The sequence below is a fragment of the Orycteropus afer genome, unplaced genomic scaffold, assembly GCF_000298275.1.
Source record: "Orycteropus afer afer isolate SDZICR_OR568_19922 unplaced genomic scaffold, OryAfe1.0 scaffold00054, whole genome shotgun sequence".
NCBI classification, from domain to species: Eukaryota; Metazoa; Chordata; class Mammalia; order Tubulidentata; family Orycteropodidae; genus Orycteropus; species Orycteropus afer.
In genome coordinates, this window is record NW_006921641.1 from 9,364,236 (window position 1) to 9,383,963 (window position 19,728).

General features: G+C 40.5%; 1 protein-coding gene across 1 annotated transcript in view; it reads left to right on the plus strand.

The window, feature by feature from the left end:
- ALK (ALK receptor tyrosine kinase) overlaps positions 1-19,728 on the plus strand; it is a 1,238,429-nt gene that overhangs the window by 1,204,048 nt on the left and 14,653 nt on the right. Inside the window, exon 26 of the mRNA XM_007938814.2 lies at positions 684-785. Coding sequence (XP_007937005.1) covers positions 684-785 — 102 coding nt within the window. The remainder of the gene's footprint in view (positions 1-683; positions 786-19,728) is intronic.

The window sequence follows — 19,728 nt, forward strand, 5'->3', positions numbered from 1 at the left end:
ATACATACTGAATTTTCAATGCATGTATTTTAAAGTATATTAATTAATTAATTTAGGCAGCTGGCTGGAAGCTGCTTATCAGAACACATCCATACAGGAAAACACAGGGCTAGGCATGCAGTTAGCTTAAAAAGCATATGAGTTAATTTATTAGTTTTTAATTTATTAGTTTATTTATTAGTTGTAATTTATTAGTTTTATGTCATTAATACAACTGTTTATTTGTCAAATGCCTATATTGAGCTAAACACTAAGAGTGCCAGGGAGAATCTACAAATGAATAAGACACAGATTGTCTCCTGTTTTGGATCTTACATTACTACAGATCATCAGGAACATGCTGTACTTTAAGGTTGGGGCAATGCTATTCATTGTGAGTTGTAATAAAATAAAATTTAAAAAAGAACAGGGAAATCTAAATGTCTGCTAGTGAATATTTTAGTCATTACATAGATCTTTTCATTCATGCCTCTAGTAGGCTACTCTGTCTCCTATTAAAAGACAGCAAAGTTCTTAACTAAATGATCTGTGTTCCCCTGCTCACCTCCTGAACTGCCAATAAATGTTAATTTCAGCCCTTCACTGGGTAGATCCATTGTTACCACATTCCCAAGTTGCCTGACAGAGCTTCCACTCAGTGCTATCTCCTAAGCCAAGTCTGGTTTTCCTCTTCTTCCCCACAGAGCAAGCTACTACAGAAAGGGTGGATGTGCAATGCTGCCAGTTAAATGGATGCCCCCAGAGGCCTTCATGGAAGGAATATTTACTTCTAAAACAGACACATGGTGAGTTTTGCTGCTACCCTTCCCCAGGTATCCCATCAGCCTGAAGGTGATACTCTTGGACCAAATAATTCCACTTTTGACAGGGAGGCCTGTGTCAGTCAAAGCAAATCAAACCAACTGCCCTCAAGTTGATTCCAACTACAATGGCCCTAAAGGACAGAGTAGGACTTCCCCATAGAGTTTCCAGGGCTGCACATTTAGGGAAATAGACCACCTCATCCTTCTTCCATAGAGTGGCTAGTGTTCAAACTGCTGACCTTTTCGTTAGCAGCTAAATGCTTTAGCCACTATGCCATCAGAGCTCCTAGAGAAAGGTAAGAGGAGAAGAATTAATATACCCCTGTCACAGTTGTTCTCAAACTCTGGCATGCATCAGAATCACGAGAATGGCTTGTTAAAATACAGATTACTGGATCCCATGCCCAGAGTTTCCGATCCAGAAGGTCACACTGAGAATGAAAGAAGTTCTGAAAGAAATGAACTTGCCTTTCTAACAAGTGCCCAGGAGGTGCTGATGCTGCTGGCCCAGGGATCACACGTTAAGAACCACTCTCTACAAGAAAGGCCTCAAGCATATTGTCTTGGCCATTAGAATGTGTGGACAGGGTTTATCTTGACATAGAATAATCTAGAGACCTCCATCTGATGTGGAGGGTCTACTACATATCGATTATTCAAGAAAATGAAGTTAAAAAATGCACTGACCCATGTCACTTTACTTTTGTGTATTCCACTGTACACGAATTATATTTTAATACAATGTATTTTTTAAAAAAAAACGAAGTTAATGGTGCTTATAGCAGAGATTTAGGAAGGTTAGGAAGTGAGGAGGGAGAGGGCAGAGTTCCTGCTGACCCATAAGGGCATGGCCACACAGCTGCTTTACAGGGAACCTGAGAAGGGAAATGATTAGGACTTGCTGAGCTACAAGTGTAGTGCATAGACAGGCCACCTGCCTGACCATCCCAGCATGCTGTTTTCTAACGGCTCACCCACACATTGCTTATTCAGAAAACATTGTGTACCTGCTATGTGTCAAGCAAGGTTCTGGGTGCTATGGATTCAGCAGTGAACAAGCCACCCAGTCTTTGCCCCTATGAAACTTCCATTATAGAGGGGAGACAGACAATAAACAAGTGAATATATATATATATATATTCACTTGTTTATTGTATATAAACAACTATATATATATGAAACCCTGACTACCTATTCACAGGACAGCAGGCTCACTTCAGAGGGCCCAGCCCCCAAGTTTATGGCCAGAGCAGTGGACTGCCCAGAAGCTACCTCATCCAGGCCAGGGTCTAAGTCCTGGGTTCCATAGGCACATGTACAAATACAAAATAATAATAATAATCAGTATTATACAGATCAGTTATTTGTAATAACTGAATAAAATTGAAAATCAATAACAAAACTCCCAAATTTAAAAATATACACTGGGCTTGTAGTCTTAAATGACAGAATGAACCCATGCTACTTCACAAAATACACACATACTCACTCAGAAGTAAAAAGAATCTTTTTAATTGCATAAAAACATACAAGGTCAAAAAAGACAATGATGACATAATTTTGAAAACCGGGAAGTTTATGGACAAGGGGTATCTTACTAATACCAGAAAGTTCATATCTAAAGTGACACTCTGGTCCAGAAGCAGGTTGGTTCTCTCTGCCTTAAGGGCCCAGGAATTGGCAGTACTGGGTATCTCTGAAAGTAGGAGTGTAGCAAACAGGAAAGTCCATTTAAAGTCTGTTTAAGGAGTAACTGGATCCTCTGGCTTATTCCCTCACTCCCTGAAGCTTGTTGACTATCCTGCCCTACAATCAGCACAAGAATGGGGGGGGGGGGCTCTCTGAAGAATCTAGGGTCTTTCTGGTCTTAGGGACATTAGATGTCATTGAGAGTGAGTAGGGTACCTTAAGTAAGAATTTCTTAAAAGCCTGCTTACTTTAGGGCATATGTCCACCTTCATCCTCTTGGTTCCAAGAACATTAGTAGCCAGGCAGGAGAGTAGAGAATTCCTCCTTGGAGGAACTGGACAATTAAGAGAAAAGCTACAGATAACGACAGTTAGGGTTGCCCAGTAGTAGGCTGAATATAGCCACCCAGGATGATCAGGTCCTAAATCATGGATCTGTAATAGCTACTTTAGATGGTGAAAAGGTCTTTGCAAATGTGATTGAATGGCCTTAGCAAAGGGAGATTAAGCTGGATTATCTGAATGCCATCATAAAGAGGCAGAGAGAGACTTCACACACAGAGAAAGAAGAGGGAGTGATGTGACCACAGAGGCATAGATTGGAGTGGTGCAACCACAGCTAAGGAATGCCAGCAGCCACTGAAGCTGGAAGAGTCAAGGATGGATTCTCCCCTAGAGCCTTCAGAGGGAGCACGGCCCTGTCCACATATTGGTTTCAGCCCAGTCCATTCTGATTTCTGGCCTCCAGAACTGAGAGAGAAAAAACAATCTGTTGTTTGACTCCACCAAGTTTGTGGTAATTTGTTACAGCAGCCACAAGCCCTAGAGTGATGTCCACCATGGATATGACTCACCTACATTGAGCTTCCAATCAGCTTTTCAGAGCTCTGGTAGCATAGTGCCTAAGGTACTTGACTGCTAACCAGAAGGCTGGTGGTTCAAACCCACCAGTCACTCCTCGGAAGGAAGGTGGGGCAATCTACTTCCGTACTGATACTGCCTCGGAAACCCAAGGAGGGGTCACTATGAGTTGGGTCCAACTTGATGGCACATAACAACAACAACAACAAGCTCTGGTAGCATAGTGCCTAAGGCATTTGACTGCTAAGCAGAAGGCTGGCAGTTCAAACCCACCAGCCACTCTTCAGAAGGAAGACTGGGCAATCTACTTCCATAAAGATACTGCCTTGGAAATCCAAGAAGAGGTCTCTATGAGTCAGGATTGACTTGGGGGTAGTGAGTTTGGTTTTGGTTTGGAGTCTTAAGAAAATATCCTAGCCAAGAATCATCAAACTTTTGAGAAAAAGACTCTAATCTGAAGAAGGCAAACATATAAAAAGGAACTGGGAAGAGGAAGAAAAATGCGGAAAGCAGGTGAGCAAGGCCAACATGAACAGTGAAGTCATGTTGATAGCATGTACCCTTGATATGATGTGGTGAAATGGCACTGTAACTCTGTGGTCTTCCTCCCAAAACTCAAAATCTGTCTAATCACAAGAAAAGAATCACACAAACCCCAGTTGAGAGACATTCTACAAAACGCCTGACCAGAACTCCTCATAACTGTCAAGTTCATCAAAAACAAGGAAAGTCTGAGAAATGGTCACAACCGACAGGAGCCTGAGGGAACATGACAAGTAAATGTGAGCTATCCTATTCTTGATAGGATCCTAGGACAGAAAAAGGAGATTAGGTAAAAACTAAGGGAATCTGAATAAAGTGTAGGTATTTACTAAAGCATTAATGACAATGTATCAATATTGGTTTGTTAATTGTAACAAACATACCATACTAATGTAAAATGTTAATAATAGGAGAAACTGGGTGTGAGATACATGAGAACTTTCTGTGCTATCTTTAAAACTTTAAATTTAAAACTGTTCTAAAAAATAAAGTGTATTTTATTAAAATATGATGTTACAAATATAAAAGTTAATAGAAACAGAATACAGTTAAACTGCTAGAAAATAAAGCAATTTTGATAAAGAGATGGAATATAGAAATGAAACAAGAAATGAAGAGGATTAAATCAATAGATTCGATTTAGCTGGCAAAGTTGCTTTGAGTTGATTCCAACTCATAGTGACCCTATACCAAAAAAACCAAACTCACCACCAGAGTCATTTCCAACTCATAGCGACCCCCAATTGGGTTTCTGAGGCTGTAAATCTTTATGGAAGTAGATGGCCCTGACTTCCTTCCGTGGAGTGGCTGGTAGGTTTGAACCACTGACCTTCCAGTTAGCAGTCAAGTACCTTATCCTATAGGACCAAGTAGAACTGCCCCATAGGTTTGCCAAGGCTGTAATCTTTTTGGAAGTAGACGGCATCTTTTTCCCATCGTGGATTTGAACTGCCTGCCTTTCAGTTAGCAGGCAAGTGCTTAACCACTGCACTACCAGGGCTCCAGTTGACAAGTAGGAGTCCCACAAAGAATGAACAGAGGAAACTAAGAGAATAACAATACCTAAAAAATAATTCAGGAGGATTTCCCAGAACGGAAGGGAAATCAGAATGATTTCTGAATGAAAGCTTTCACCAGGGGCCAAGCATCATGAATAAAAAGATCAACACAAAAGCACATCATCATGAAATGTCAGACTAACGGTAAAAAAAATCCTGCCAGAGTCTAAAGAGAAAAATGAAATTAAACAATTAATTAATTAATCATAAAACCTGGTCCCAGATAAAAAGGTAAAGGATCAAAATGACATCATATTTCTCACTGGAAATAAGATGACAGTGGACAACAGTGATCAAAATTCTAAAAGCCTATGTCTCACTATCTATTGCTGCTTATCACAGAAAGACATGTGAGCAGCTTTAACCAACAAATTGATTTTTGCATAGTTCAGGAGACTAGAATCTGAATTCAAGGCACTGGCTCTAAGGGAATGTTTTCTGTCTGTATCAGCTCTGGGGGCAGGTCCTTGTCTCATTTCAGCTTCCTCCTGGCACGTGTCATGTGGAGTAACATCTATCTTCCCTCATCTCTGCTCGCTTGTGCTTAATCAGCTCTTTTATACTCAAAAGAGATTGATTGAAACGAACCCTACACTGATCTGCTTCGTTAACATAACAAAGAAACCCCATTCCCAGATGGGATTATAACCACAGGTATTGTTGTTGTTGTTGTTATGTGCCCTCGAGTCAGACCATCAGACCGACTCATAGTGACCCCCCTTGGGTTTCTGAGGCAGTATCACTATGGAAGTAGATTGCCCCATCTTCCTTCTGACGAGTGGCTGGTGGGTCTGAAGCTAGAGGGATCTCTTCACTCAGACAGCTACTGGCTGCTGAGGCTAACAAGCCCAAGGTCAACAAATAAAACAGCACAGTCCTGATGTTACCAAACCACACGACAGGCCATTAATTCAAGTCCATTGTAAGTCCCAAGGTTGGCAGAGTATAGCAGGCTGCTGAGAAACAGCATGGCCACATGCAGGGTCCAAACGTGCCATAAGCTAGAGACCATTCCCAAGGCTTCTCCTTATATACAGGAAGCAGACCACATCCCAAAGGCAGCTTGTGGTAGATCCCACCATGAAGTTGATTACCAGTCCCATCATGGGGAATAACTACCACCAGCTCCCCAGCCACTCAACCAGGACCTGCCAAGTTGACACACAAACATAACTGCCACAGCTATTAACCAAAAAGTTGGGATTCGAGTCCATGCTAGAGGTACCTCAAAAAAAGGGCCTGGTGATTTACTTCCAATGGATCAGTCACCAAAAACCCAACAGAGCACAGTTCTATTCTGACACATATGAGGTCACCATGGGTCAGAGTTGATTAACAGAAACTAGGTTTTGACCCCATAGAATTCAAACTGTGGTCCATGAATCAGCAGCATCAGCATCACCTGGGAACTCATTGGAAATGCAAACTCCCAGCCCCCACCTCAGACCTAAGGGAATAGTAATTCTAGGGGTAGGCTCAGAGATCTGTTTTAACAAGCCCTCCAGGCAATTCTGATGGGCATCAAAATTAGAGAATTGGGAATCGAACATATCATATCCAGATACAGAGAGTAGTCTAAGTAACACCCAGTTGTTCTGAACACACACATATCCTATATGACTGAGAAATTCTAAGTGTCTGCATTAGAGAGACTTTGATAATAAATTTGGACAAGGATATTCATTCACAGCATGGCTTACAATTAGGAAGAAGCAAAAATAACCTAACTATCCCTCTAATTGTTGTGTTGTTGTTGTTGTTAGGTGTTGTCATTTCCAGCTCATAATGACCTTATGTACTACGAACAAAACACTGCCTGGTCCTGCACCATCCTCACAAACCTTACCATGTTTGAGTCCATCATTCCAGCCACTGTCTCAATCCATCGTGTTGAGGGTCTCCCTCTTTTTTGCTTACCCACTGCTTTACCAAGCATGATCCCTCTCCAGGGATTGATCTTTCTGACTACATGACCAAAGTATGAGAGATGAAGTCTGGCTATTCTTGCTTCTAAGGAGCATTCCAACTGTACTTCCTCCAAGACTGATTTGTTCAGTCTTGTAGGAGTCCACAGTACCTTCAAAATTCTTTGCCAACACCACAGATCAAATGCATCGATTCTTCTGCGGTCTTCCTTATTCATTCTTCAGCTCTCACATGAATACGAGGCTACTGAAAATTTCATGACTTAGATCAGGAGCACCTTAGTCTTCAAAGTGACATCTTCACTTTTTAGCACTTTAAAAAGGGCATTTGTAGCAGATTTTCTCAGTGCAATATGACATCTGATTTCTTGACTGCTGCTTCCATGATTGTTGAACATGGATCCAAGTAAAATGAAATCCTTGACAACTTTAACCTTTTCTCCATTTATCATGATGTTGCTGATTACTCTAGTTGCGAGGAATTTTGTTTTCTTTATGTTGAGGTGTAATCCATACTGAAGACTATAGTCTTTAATCTTCATCAGTAAGTGCTTCACGTCATCTTCACTTTCATCAAGGAAAGTTGTGTCATCTGCATATCACAGGTTGTTAATGAGTCTTCCTCCAATCCTGATGCCATGCTCTTCTTCATATAGTCCAGCTTCTTGGATTATTTGCTCAGCATACAGATTGAACAAGTATGGGTGAAAGGATACAACCCTGACTCACTCCCTTCCTGATTTTAAACCATGCAATATCCCCTTGTTCTGTTTGAACAACAGCCACCTGGTCTATGTACAGGTTCTGGAATTACAATTAGGTGTTCTGTAATTCCCATTCTTTGCAATGTTATCCATAATTTGTGATCCACACAGTTGAATACCTTTGCATAGTCAATAAAACACTTTCATAGTCAATAAAGCACAGGTAAACATCTTTCTGGTATTCTTTGCTTTCAACCAACACCCATCTGACATCAGCAATGATATCCCTCATTCCATGTCCTCTTCTGAACCCAGCTTGAACTTCTGACAGTTTCCTGTTAATATACTGGTGCTATCACTTTTGAATTATCTTCAGGAAAATTTTACTTGCATGTGATGTTAATAATGTTGTTTGATAATTTCCCTATTCTGTGGGATCACCTGGCTTTGGAATGAGCACAAATATGGATATCTTCTAGTCCATTGCCCAGATAGCTGTCTTCCAAATGTCTTGGCATAGATGAGTGAGGGCTTCCATGGTTACATCCATTTGTTGAAACATCTCAATGGGTATTCCATAAATTCCGAGAGCCTTGTTTTTTGCCAATGTCTTTAGTGCAGCTTGGACTTCTTCCGTCAGTACCATTGGTTCTTGATCATATGCTATCTCCTGAAATTGGTTGAATGTCAACCAAGTATTTTCAGTACAGTAACTCTGTGTATTCTTTCCATCTTATTTTGATGCTTCCTGCATCACTCAATATTTTGCCTATAGAATCAGTCCTTCAATATTGCAGCTCAAGGATTGAATTTTTTCTTCAGTTCTTTCAGCTTGAGAAATGCCGAGCATGTTCTTCTTTTTTGATTTTCTAACTCCAGGTTTTTGCACATTTCATTAGAATACTTTACTTTGTCTTCTCAAGCTGCCCTTTGAAATCTGTTCAGCTCTTTTACCTCACCTTTTCTTTCATTCACTTCAGCTACTCTCCACTCAAGAGCAAGTTTCAGTCTTTTCTGACATCCATTTTGGTCTTTTCTTCTCTTCCCATCAAGGTCACCCATGGTGGACAGGTTGCAAAGGAGCTTCCAGACAAAGACAGATTAGGAAGAAGGATCCCTCTGGCAGTGGATGGAGAAATAAACTGTATTTCTAGCATGGAAAACCATTCAGCAGTATAAAAAAATAAAATAAACCTAGATGTGTCAGCATGGGTAAATCTCAAAAATAGTATTTAGTGAACAAAAACAATTTAAAAAAGAATGTATAAGGTAGGATATTATTTGTGTATAATTTTACAATATGAAAAGTAATCATCTAAAATATAGATTATTCTTTATGCTTTCACACATTGTAAAAAATGCAAAAACATACACAGGATAACACATGCCTTATAATTTTAGTAGAGGAGAGGAAGGGGAAGAAGGGAATGGAGGATGTATTTTATTCAAAAAGACATAGAATCAATACAAACCAAACTCAAACCAAACTCACTGCCGTCAAGTCGGATCCGACTCAGCAACGCCTCCTTGGGTTTCTGAGGTGGTATCTCTATGGAAGTAGATTGCCCAACCTTCCTTCTGAGGAGTGGATGGTGGGTTTGAACTGCCAGCCTTCTGGTTAGCAGTCAAATGCCTTAGGCACTACTCCAACTAGATACCTAAGTATCTGTTACGTTACTTTTACTTTTTAAATTTTAAATTGTTTCACATTTAAAGTAAAGAAACAAATAGATCATTTCAAACATGATAAGTGCTATCGAGATAATAAAACAGAGTGTGAGTAGGAGGGGCCTGAGGAGGGAGCTGTTTTAGACAAGATGGTCAAGATAGCTCCTTGGAGAAGAAACAGTTCAAACCCTGAAGGACAGAAAGACACAGCATGGAAAAATCTGAGAGAAAGTCTTTCCAGGCAGAGGGAAAATCAAGTGTAAAGGGCCAGGGCAGGGTAAGATTAGCTTGTTTGAGGACTGAAAGCAAGTGCCCAGGGCTGGAACTGAGTGAGCCAAGACGTGAGCGGCTTACTTCGTCATGAGCTGAGTGATGGAAGAGGTAGGAAGGGTCAGAGCAGCTAAGGCCTTAGAACCCAGGTTAAGGAATATGAATTTTATTTTAAGCACAATGAGATGTTAGTGGAGGGCTGTAAGCAAGAGTGTGACATGATCCTTGTTTTTAAAAGATCACTCTAACTGACATTGAAAACAGACTGGAATAAGACAGGTGAAAGTGAGAAATCGGGAAAATACTGCCAAGTTCTAGGTGAAAGAAGAGTGGGACTTGGCTTAGTGGTAGCAGTTGTTGTTTTGTTGTTAGGTGCCATTGAGTTGGCTCTGACTCATAGCAACCCCAAGGACAACAGAAAACACTGCCCAGTCCTGCACCGTCCTCACAGTCCTTGCTACTCTTGAGCCCATCATTGCAGCTCAAGTGGTATCAGTGGAAGTAGTGAAAAGTGGCCAAAATGTGTCTTAAAAGTGGAGTTAACAGGACTTGCTGAATTATTGCCTGTGGAGTGGGGGGACAACTCCTAAGTTTCTGGCTTGAACAAATGGATGAACAGCAGTGCTAATGAATTGGGGAAAAAAACAGAAGGAGATGGCTTGGGTGCAGAATGAATTCTTTTAGGACCTGTTGGGTTGTGTTGCTGTCAACAGGCAAAGGGAGATGTTGAGGAGGCCTTTGATATAGGAGTTGGGAGCTCAGAGAACTGCAATAGAATCAGTGGGTGGGACTTCTGAATATAATGCAAGAACTTCAACTCCCATTTGTCCCCAGAGCTTGCCCCTCCCTCTACCAAAGCTGAAGACAATTTTCCACCTTCAAGTTGTGAATTAACAAAATAAGAGTTCACTTTAGAAAGCTGATAACAAGCACTGAAAACCCACTGTCACTGTGTTGATTCTGACTCATAACAGCCCTATAAGGCAGAGTAGAACTGCCCTAGAGGGTTTCCAAGCTTGTGAATCTTACAGAAGCAAACTGCCTCATCTTTCTCCCACAGAACACCTGGTGGGTTTCAACCACCGACCTTTTGGTTAGCAGCCCAATGCTTTAACCACAGCACCACCAGGACTACCCTACATACATTAAATTATTAAAGTTCTATGACCAACACCACTTCCTTCTCCTTTGAACTCTAAACCAAGAATGAACATCTGTTTGCAGTCTGTTTACTAGCTCTGTCAAAGCACACAGTGACCTAAATGACTTACCTAGGCAGAAAATACATAGCTGAAATTCTTTAGGCTTTGCTGACTGCTTCTTGCTTGTTTGATTTGCCTTGGAGGACAAGACAGCCACCAAACAGAGAGGAATTATATATGCACCAGGCAATTTCTAGGTAGTGGAATGAAAAGATCTAATAATAGATTTAATAATAAAGATATCAGAGGACATATAGAACTGGGCAAATCTGCTGCAAAAGACCTCTTTCAGGTGCTGAAGAGCAAAGACATCTTGTTGAAGACTAACGTGCACCTGACACAAGCCATGGTATTTTCAATCACCTCATATGCATGTGAGAGCTGGACAATGAATAAGGAAGACCAAAGAAGAGTTGATGCTTTTGAGTTGTGGTCCTGGAGAAGAATGCTGAAAGTACCATGGACTGCTAAAAGAACTAACAGATCTGTCCTGGAGGAAGTGCAGCCGAAATGCTCCTTGGAGGTGAGAATGACCAGACTTTGTCTCACCTACTTTGTTCATGTTGTCAGAAGGAACCATTCTCTGGAGAAGGATATCATGCTTGGTAAAGTGGAGGGTCGACGAAAGAGGGGAAGGCCTTCAATGAGATGGACTGACACAGTGACTGCAATGATGGGCTCAGGTATAGCAAGGATTGTGGAGCTGGCACAGGATCCGGTAGTGTTTTGTTCTGCTGTACATAGAGTTGCCATGATTCGGAGATGGCTCAGGGTTGCTATGATTTGGAGACGACTCGACAGCACTTAACAACAGCAAGCAACAACAATAATGTTCTGTGGTCTGTCTAATATTGTTGTTATCGTTGTTGCTGTTAGTTGCAGTCTAGTAGATTCTGAGTCATAGGGACCCCACATGTACAGAGCAGAACTGCTCCATAGGTTTTTCAAGGATGTGACCTTTCAGAAGCAGACCACTAGGCCAGTCTTCCGAGGCACCTCTGGATGGGTTTGAACTCCCAAACGTTCAGCTAGTAGTTGATCGCTTAACCTTTTGCACCACTCAGGGGCTGTCTCAGATTAAATAAAGTAACAACAACAAAAAGCCATTGCAGACTCTATTTTGGAGGACTGCCCCTGGGCTACTAGAAGCTCTGCCTATAGGCCTAGCAGCTGGAAGTGCCTGGGAGTGTATGTTTGCCTATGGCTGCTCTTATGAGAGCTTCCTTGTTTCCAGTGGCAACAACTCTGAGGCATGATTTACACTACAGACCTCCCCTGTCTGGGTTTAGTCTGAAGCTACCCTCTATAAGACAACAACAACAACAAAAATCATTGCTGTTGATTCCAACTCTTAGTGACCCTATAGAATAAAGTAGAGCTGTTTCCAAGGCTGTAATCTTTCCAGAAGCAACTGCCACATCTTTCTGTCATGGATCAGCTGGTGGGTTTGAACCACCAACCTTTCAGTTAGCAGCTGAGCGCTTAACCACTGCACCACCAAGGATCCTTTGTCTCAGATTAGTTGTATCTCTGCTTCAGCCTTTTCACCTGTAATATATGGGAAATGTCTTTGCCCAATCCTTCTCCTAAGAGTCTTTGGAATTTTACCAAAATGATACCAATAAAAACTTCATTTGCCTTAAAAGATGGGGAATTTTTGTGGTACTATCTATTAACATCTGAAAACTACAACCAGATAATAGAACAAAGATAGGCTATCTTTGTCAAAAAGCTAATTATGACATTAAAGGTTTAAAATTCAACCCAAAATATCAAAAGAGTTGATTTTGGAAAATAATAAAAATTCATAACAAATTATAAATGAGAAATTAAATAATTTGAAAAGCAAAGAAATAAAACATTCTTTACCAGATATTAAAACATAAATAAAAAATAAAACAGGATACTTGTACAAGAAGCAGACAAATGCAGATGAAGTTGAATAGATGATCCAGAAACAGACTTGTTTTCAATCCCAAGTCAATAGGTGAAAACAAAACTATTTTATAAAGAGTGTTGGAAAAGTAATTTGGAAAAACAAATCAGGTTAGATCCTTACCCCACACTATACACCAAATGCATTTTGGGAGAGAGAAAATACACACACACACACAACTAGAAGAAAATAGCATTTAATAATCTTTGGTGAAAGAAGGATTCCATTGTCTTTAAAATATGCATCTATAAAATAGATAATGGAAGATACCATAAAAGGAAACATAAATATATAAATAAATCCATAGATTTGACTACCTAAAAAATAATCTTTGGTATCCTAAAATATAGAAGTAAAAAGTAACTAAAAGAAGTACTTGAATTTTTTTTAAATTGTGATTTGGGTGAAAGTTTACAAAGTAAATTGATTTTCTATTCAACAATCCATACTCATTCTGTTTGTGACATTCACTACAATCCCTACAATGCAACAGCACCCTCCCCACTTCCTCCCTGCTCCCACATCCTTCCTTCTCTTTGCCTCCCACTTTCCTAGCTCTATCCCTGGGGAAATGCTGTCCTCTTGTTCTGTTATACTTGATTGTTCTAATGACTGCATACCCTCCTAATATTAGTGTTCACCTTATAGGCCTATCATTTGGCTGCCAGTTGAGTCACAGGGGTTAAGTTCAGTTCTTAGCTTGAAGGATGTCTAAGAGCCATAATCTTGTGGGTTCTACCAGTCTTCATCAGACCAGTAAGAGTAGCCTTTTTCATGATTTTGAGTTTTGTTTCACATTTTCCAGCACTCTCTCTGGGACCTCTTATTGTGATGCCTTTCAGAATGATCAGCAGTGGTAGCCAGGCACCATGTAGTTCTTCTGGTCTTAAGGTCATGGAAGCTGGGGTTCACGTGCTCCATTAGTCCTTTGTTTCATTCACTAATTGATTTTCTTCACTCGTCTTTGTTCTGGATGGGTAGAGACCAATAGCTACACTTCAGATGGTCACTCACAAGCTTTTAAGACCGCAGTAGGTACTCACCAAATAGGATATAGAACATTGTCTTTGTGGTCTATGTTATGCCAGTTGACCTTACTGTCCCCTGAGACTATGGTCTTGAGCCTCCATACCCACTAACTCATTCCCTTAAGGTGTTTGCTTATTACTAAGACATTTTCATAACTTTGTCCCCTGTATGCTCTGCTACATTCATGAATTTGCAGCACATATAAATGCATAGATAGTGACAGCCTACTCAAGCGGTGGGAAAACAGAGAAAAGTGGGGGGGAGGGGACCAGGATAGAGTGAGGAAGCAGAGACAGGGATCCAGGTAAGGCCCGGGACCCAGGCCACACCCCCCAAGCAGCAGGAAAGAGGCAGGGAATCTATGTAAGGTGAGGGTGGGGAGGGTGGAGAGGTTTGGAACAGCTAAGGGAGACAAACTTGTCTGTCAGTTTGTCCTACTGTGGTGGAGTGTTGCTGTGAGGCTTCAGGCTGTGCCACTGGTGCCTCAAACCCAGCAGGGTTACACATGGTGCACAGGTTTCAGCACTTTACAGACTGAGACAGACTAAGAAGAAGGAGGAGGCCATCCACTTCTCAAAGAATTGGCCAGGGGAAACCTTATGAATAGCAGAAAAACACTGATACATTACTGTGTAACTTTATGAATAGCCTGGAAACATTGTCTGGTACAGTGCAGGAGGATAAACCACTTAGGTCAAAAGGCTCTCAAATTGGACTAGGAAAGAGTCGCATCATCAGAGTAGAACCAGGCTTAATGATATGGATAAGGTAAAGCTTTCGAGACCTCCATTTGCTGATGTGGCACAACTCAAATTGAGGAGAAACAGCTGCAAAAATTCATTAATAATCAGAATATGGAATGTACGAAGCATGAATCTAGGAAAATTGGAAGTTGTCAAAAATGAAATGGAATGCATAAACATTGATATCCTAGGCATTGGTGCACTGAAATGGACTGGTTTTGGCCATTTTGAATCAGACCACCATGTGGTCTAATATGCCAGGAATGACAATTTGAAGAGGAAAGGTGTGGAATTCATCATCACAAAGGATGTTTCAAGATCTGTCCTGAAGTACAGTGCTGTCAGTGATAGGATAATATCCATACACCTACAAGGAAGACCAGTTAATGCAACTACTATTCAAATTTATGCACCAACTACCAAAGCCAAAGATGAGGAAATTGAAGATTCTTATCAGCATCTGCAGTCTGAAATTGACCAAACTTGCAATCAGGATGTGTTAATTATCACTCGTGACTGGAATGCAAAAGTTGGAAACAAAGAAGAATGACCGGTAGTTGGAAAATTTGGCCTTGGTGACAGAAATGATGCTGGAAATTGCATGATAGAATTGTGCAAGACCAACGACTTATTCATTGCAAATACTTAAATACCTTTTTTCAACAACACAGATGGCGGCTATACACGTGGACTTTGCCAGATGGAATACACAGGAAGCAGAATGACTACATCTGTGACATGAGGCGATAGAGAAGCTCAATATCTTCAACCAAAACCAGGCCAGCAGCTGATTGTGGAACAGACCATATGCAAGTTCAACGTGAAGTCAAAGACAGTTAAAACAAGTCCACGGGAGCCAAAATATGATCTCGAATATATCCCTCCTGAATTTAGAGACCATCTAAAGAATAGATTTGATGCACTGAACACCAATGACCAAAAACTAGAAGAATTGAGTGATGGCATCAAGAACATCATCCATGAAGAAAGCAAGAGGTCACTAAAAAGATGAGAAAAGAAGAAAAGACCAAAATGGATAACAGAAGAGACTCTGAAACTTGCCCTTCAGCGGAGAGTAGCTAAAGCAAATGGAGAAAATGACAACATAAAAGAGCTGAACAGAAGATTTCAAAGAGCAGCTTGAGCAGACAAAGCTAATTACTATAATGAAATGTGCAAAGACCTGGAGTTAGAAAACCAAAAAGGATGAACACACTCGCCATTTCTCAAGCTGAAAGAACTGAAGAAAAAAATTAAGCCTTGAGTTGAAGGATTCTATGGGCAAAATATTGAATGATGCAGGAAACATCAAAAGAAGATGGAAGGAATATACAGAGTCACTGTACCAAAAGAACTGGTCGATCTTCATCCATTTCAGGAGGTGCTATGATCAAGAACCGATGGTACTGAAGGAAGAAGTTGAAGCTGCACTGAAGGAATTGGCAAAGAACAAGGCTCCAGGAATTGATGGAATACTCATTGAGATGTTTCAACAAACAGATGCCCCGCTAGAGGCATTCACTCAGTTATGCCAAGAGATTTGGAAAAGAGCTACCTGGCCAACTGACTGGAAGAGATTCTTATTTGTACCCATTCCAAAGAAAGGTGATCCCACAGAATGTGGAAATTATCAAACAATATCATTAATATCACATGCAAGTAAGATCTTACTGAAGATAATTCAAAGATGGTTGCAGTAGTATATGACAGAGAATTTCCAGAGGTGCAAGCTGGATTCAGAAGAGGACGTGGAACAAGGGATATCATAGCTGCTGTCAGATGGATCCTGGTTCAAAGCATAGAAGTCCAGAAAGATGTTTACCTGTGTTTTATTGACTATGCAAAGGCATTTGATTGTGTGGATCATGACAAATTGTGGATGACATTGAGAAGAATGGGAATTCCAGAACACTTGATTGTGCTCATGAGGAACCTGTACATTGACTAGGAGGCTGTTGTTTGAACAGAACACGGGGACACTGCATGGTTTAAAATCAAGAAGGGAGTGTGTCAGGGTTGTATCCTTTCCCCATACTTATTCAATCTGTATGCTGAGAAAATAATCCAAGAAACTGGACTATATAAAGAAGAACGTGGCATCAAGATTGGAGGAAAACTCATTAACAACCTGTGAAACACTGACAACACAACTTTGCTTGCTGAAAGTGAGGCTGACTTGGAGCACTTTCTGATGAAGATTGAAGAATACAGTCTGCGGTATGGATTACATCTCAATGTAAAGAAAACAAAAATCCTCACAACTGGACCTAGAAGCAGCATCATGATAAATGTAGAAAAGATTGAAGTTGTCAAAGACTTCACATTGCTTGGTTCTACAATCGAAGCCAATGGAAGAAGCAGTCAGGACATTAGACAACATATAGCACTACGTAGTTGGCTGCAAGGGACCTCTTTCAAGTGCTGAGGAGCAAGAATGTCTCCTTGAGGACTAAGGTGCACCTGACACAAGCCATGATATTTTCAATCACCTCGTATGCATGTGAGAGCTGGACAATGAATAAGGAAGACCAAAGGAGAATTGATGCTTTTGATATGTGGTGCTGGCAAAGAATGCTGAAAGTACCATGGACTGCTAAAAGAACTAACAGGTCTGTCCTGGAGGAAGTGCAGCCAGAATGCTCCTTGGAGGTGAGAATGGTCAGACTTCATCACACCTACTTTGTTCATGTTGTCAGAAGGGACCGTTCCCTGGAGAAGGATGTTATGCTTGGTAGAGTGGAGGGTCATCGAAAGAGGGGAAGGCCCTCAACAAGATGGATTGACATAGTAGCTGTGATAATGGGCTCAAGGATAGCGAGGATCATGGAGCTGGCACATGACTGGGCAGCATTTCATTCTGCTGTGCGTAGGGTTGCTATGAGTCAGACACGACTCGACGGCACCTAACAACAACAGCAATTGCTTCTGTCAAACCTATATATATCCATGGGTGTAGTCCCATTCACCTTCCCACCCCTGTTCAGATTGAGTGTCTATCTACACATCCACTCATGAATTATTGTTATTACTATTATTACCAGATTGTGTAGGTAATAGTATTCACTTTTGTTGCCTTTACCCCTTGTGTTCCTCCCTATGTCTTCCACTGCTTGGATCATTTTGTGCTGAAAAAAAAAAAAAAAAACTCACTGCCGTCAAGTCGGACCCGACTCATAGCAACCCCTCCTTGACCTCTCCATTATTGTATATTGCCTTTTCCTTCAACCAAGTTAGTATGTCTATCCTGTAATTGGTGATAGTCCTCCCTTCCCCTTCCACCCCTGGTAACCTTCGAAGAATAATTGTGTAAAACTTCTTTTAACTTTTTATAATAGTGATATCATACAGCAATTGTTCTTTTGTGACTGACTAATTTCATTCAGCTAATGTCTTCTAGGTTCATCCATTGTATGAGGTGTTTCACAGATTCACCATTATTCTTTAATGTTGCGTAGTATTCCATTGTGTGTATGTACCATGGTTTATTGATCCATTTATCTATCGATGAGCACTAAATTTATTTCCATCTTCTTGATATTATGAATAATGTTGCAATGAACATGGGTATGCTTGTATCTGTTTGTGCCATGGCTTTTATTTCTTTGGGATACATACTTAGTAATGGGATTGCTGGATGATAGATGTCAATTTCCAGCTTCGTAAGGAAGTACCATACTACTTTCCACAGTGATTGTTGAAGTACTTGAATTTATGACAAAAGGTTAATATCTGTGACATATAGAGTGTCTACAAAAATATATATATATACCAAAATAATATGCCCTGGGGGATAAAAATGATATGCAAAAGATATGGACAATTCATAGTAGAAAATATGAAGTCAATTCGTAAAACACTTGGGAAAACATTCAACCATGTAATTTTCAAGTCAATAAACATAATTTAAAATATTCTAGCATTTTTGCCCTAAAATCAGCAAAGGTTCTCCTTTTTAAGAAAGCTCAATGGTGGTGAGAATGTCTGAGCACACTTGTACAATGTTTATGGATAATTGTTGTTGTTGTTGTTGTTGTTATGTGCTGTCGAGTTAGCCCTGACTCATAGCGACCCCTCCTTGGGTTTCCGAGGCAGTATCACTACGGAAGTAGGATTGCCCAACCTTCCTTCCGAGGAGTGGCTGTATGAATAATTAGAGTGACATATTTGGAAATCCAATTGATAAAATGCATCAAGAAGTTTTCAGTGTTTTGATCTAGTAATACCACTAAGATTATCCTAGATTGGAAGTAATCAAACATGTACTTGGAATCTGGTGATCTGCTCCTGTAAAGATTATAGCCTAGATTATAGGCCTGGCCATCTGCTTCTGAAAGATCACAGCCTTGAAAATCCTATGGGGCAGCTTTACTCTGCACATATGGGGTTGCCATGAGTCAGAATGCACTAAATTAGTCTGGTGACTCTAGAATTTATTCTAAGAAGTTGACATTTTTAAAAAGGCACAAAGATGTTCATCATTATTTTTAAGCATTTTTAATTGAAGTGAAACTCATATAACAAAACTAAAGTGTATAATTCAGTGGCATTTAATACATCCACAGTGTTGTGCAACCACCCTCTCTGTAGTTCCAAAACATTTTCATCACCCCAAGAGTAGTCCATCCCTATCCATCCCCCCCTTCCAATCCCTGGCAAGCTTTCTGTCTCAATTTACTTATTCTGGACCTTTCATATAAATGAAATCATTATGTTCCTTCACGTAGTGTAATGTTTTCAAGGTTCATCCACATTGTAGCATATATCAGTACTTCACTCCTTTTTATGACTGGTATTCCATTTTGCTTATCCATTCACCTGTTGATGGACATTTGGGTCATTTCTACCTTGTCAGTGTTGTGAATACTGCTGCTATGAACATTTGGGTCGAGTATTTGTTTGACAACTGGTTTTCAATTCTTTGGGGAATATACTTAGGAAGGGAACTGCTGAGCTGTAAGGTAATTCTGAAATGCCCTGGTGGCACAATTGTCAATGAACAGAAAGATTGGCAGCTCAAACCCACCCAGTGCTCTATAGGAGAAAAGACCTGCCAACCTGCTCCTGTAAAAATTACAGCCTGGGAAACCCTATGGGCAGGTCTATTTCATCTTCTAACAGTTCTATTATATCACTATGAGTTGGAATCAACCTGATGGTACACAACATCAGGATGGTAATTCCATATTTAACTTTTCCAGGAACTGACAAATTATTTTCTAGAGAAGCTGCACCATTTTATATTCCCATAAGCAGAGTACAGGGTTCCAATATCTTCACATCCTCACCAACTTACCCCTT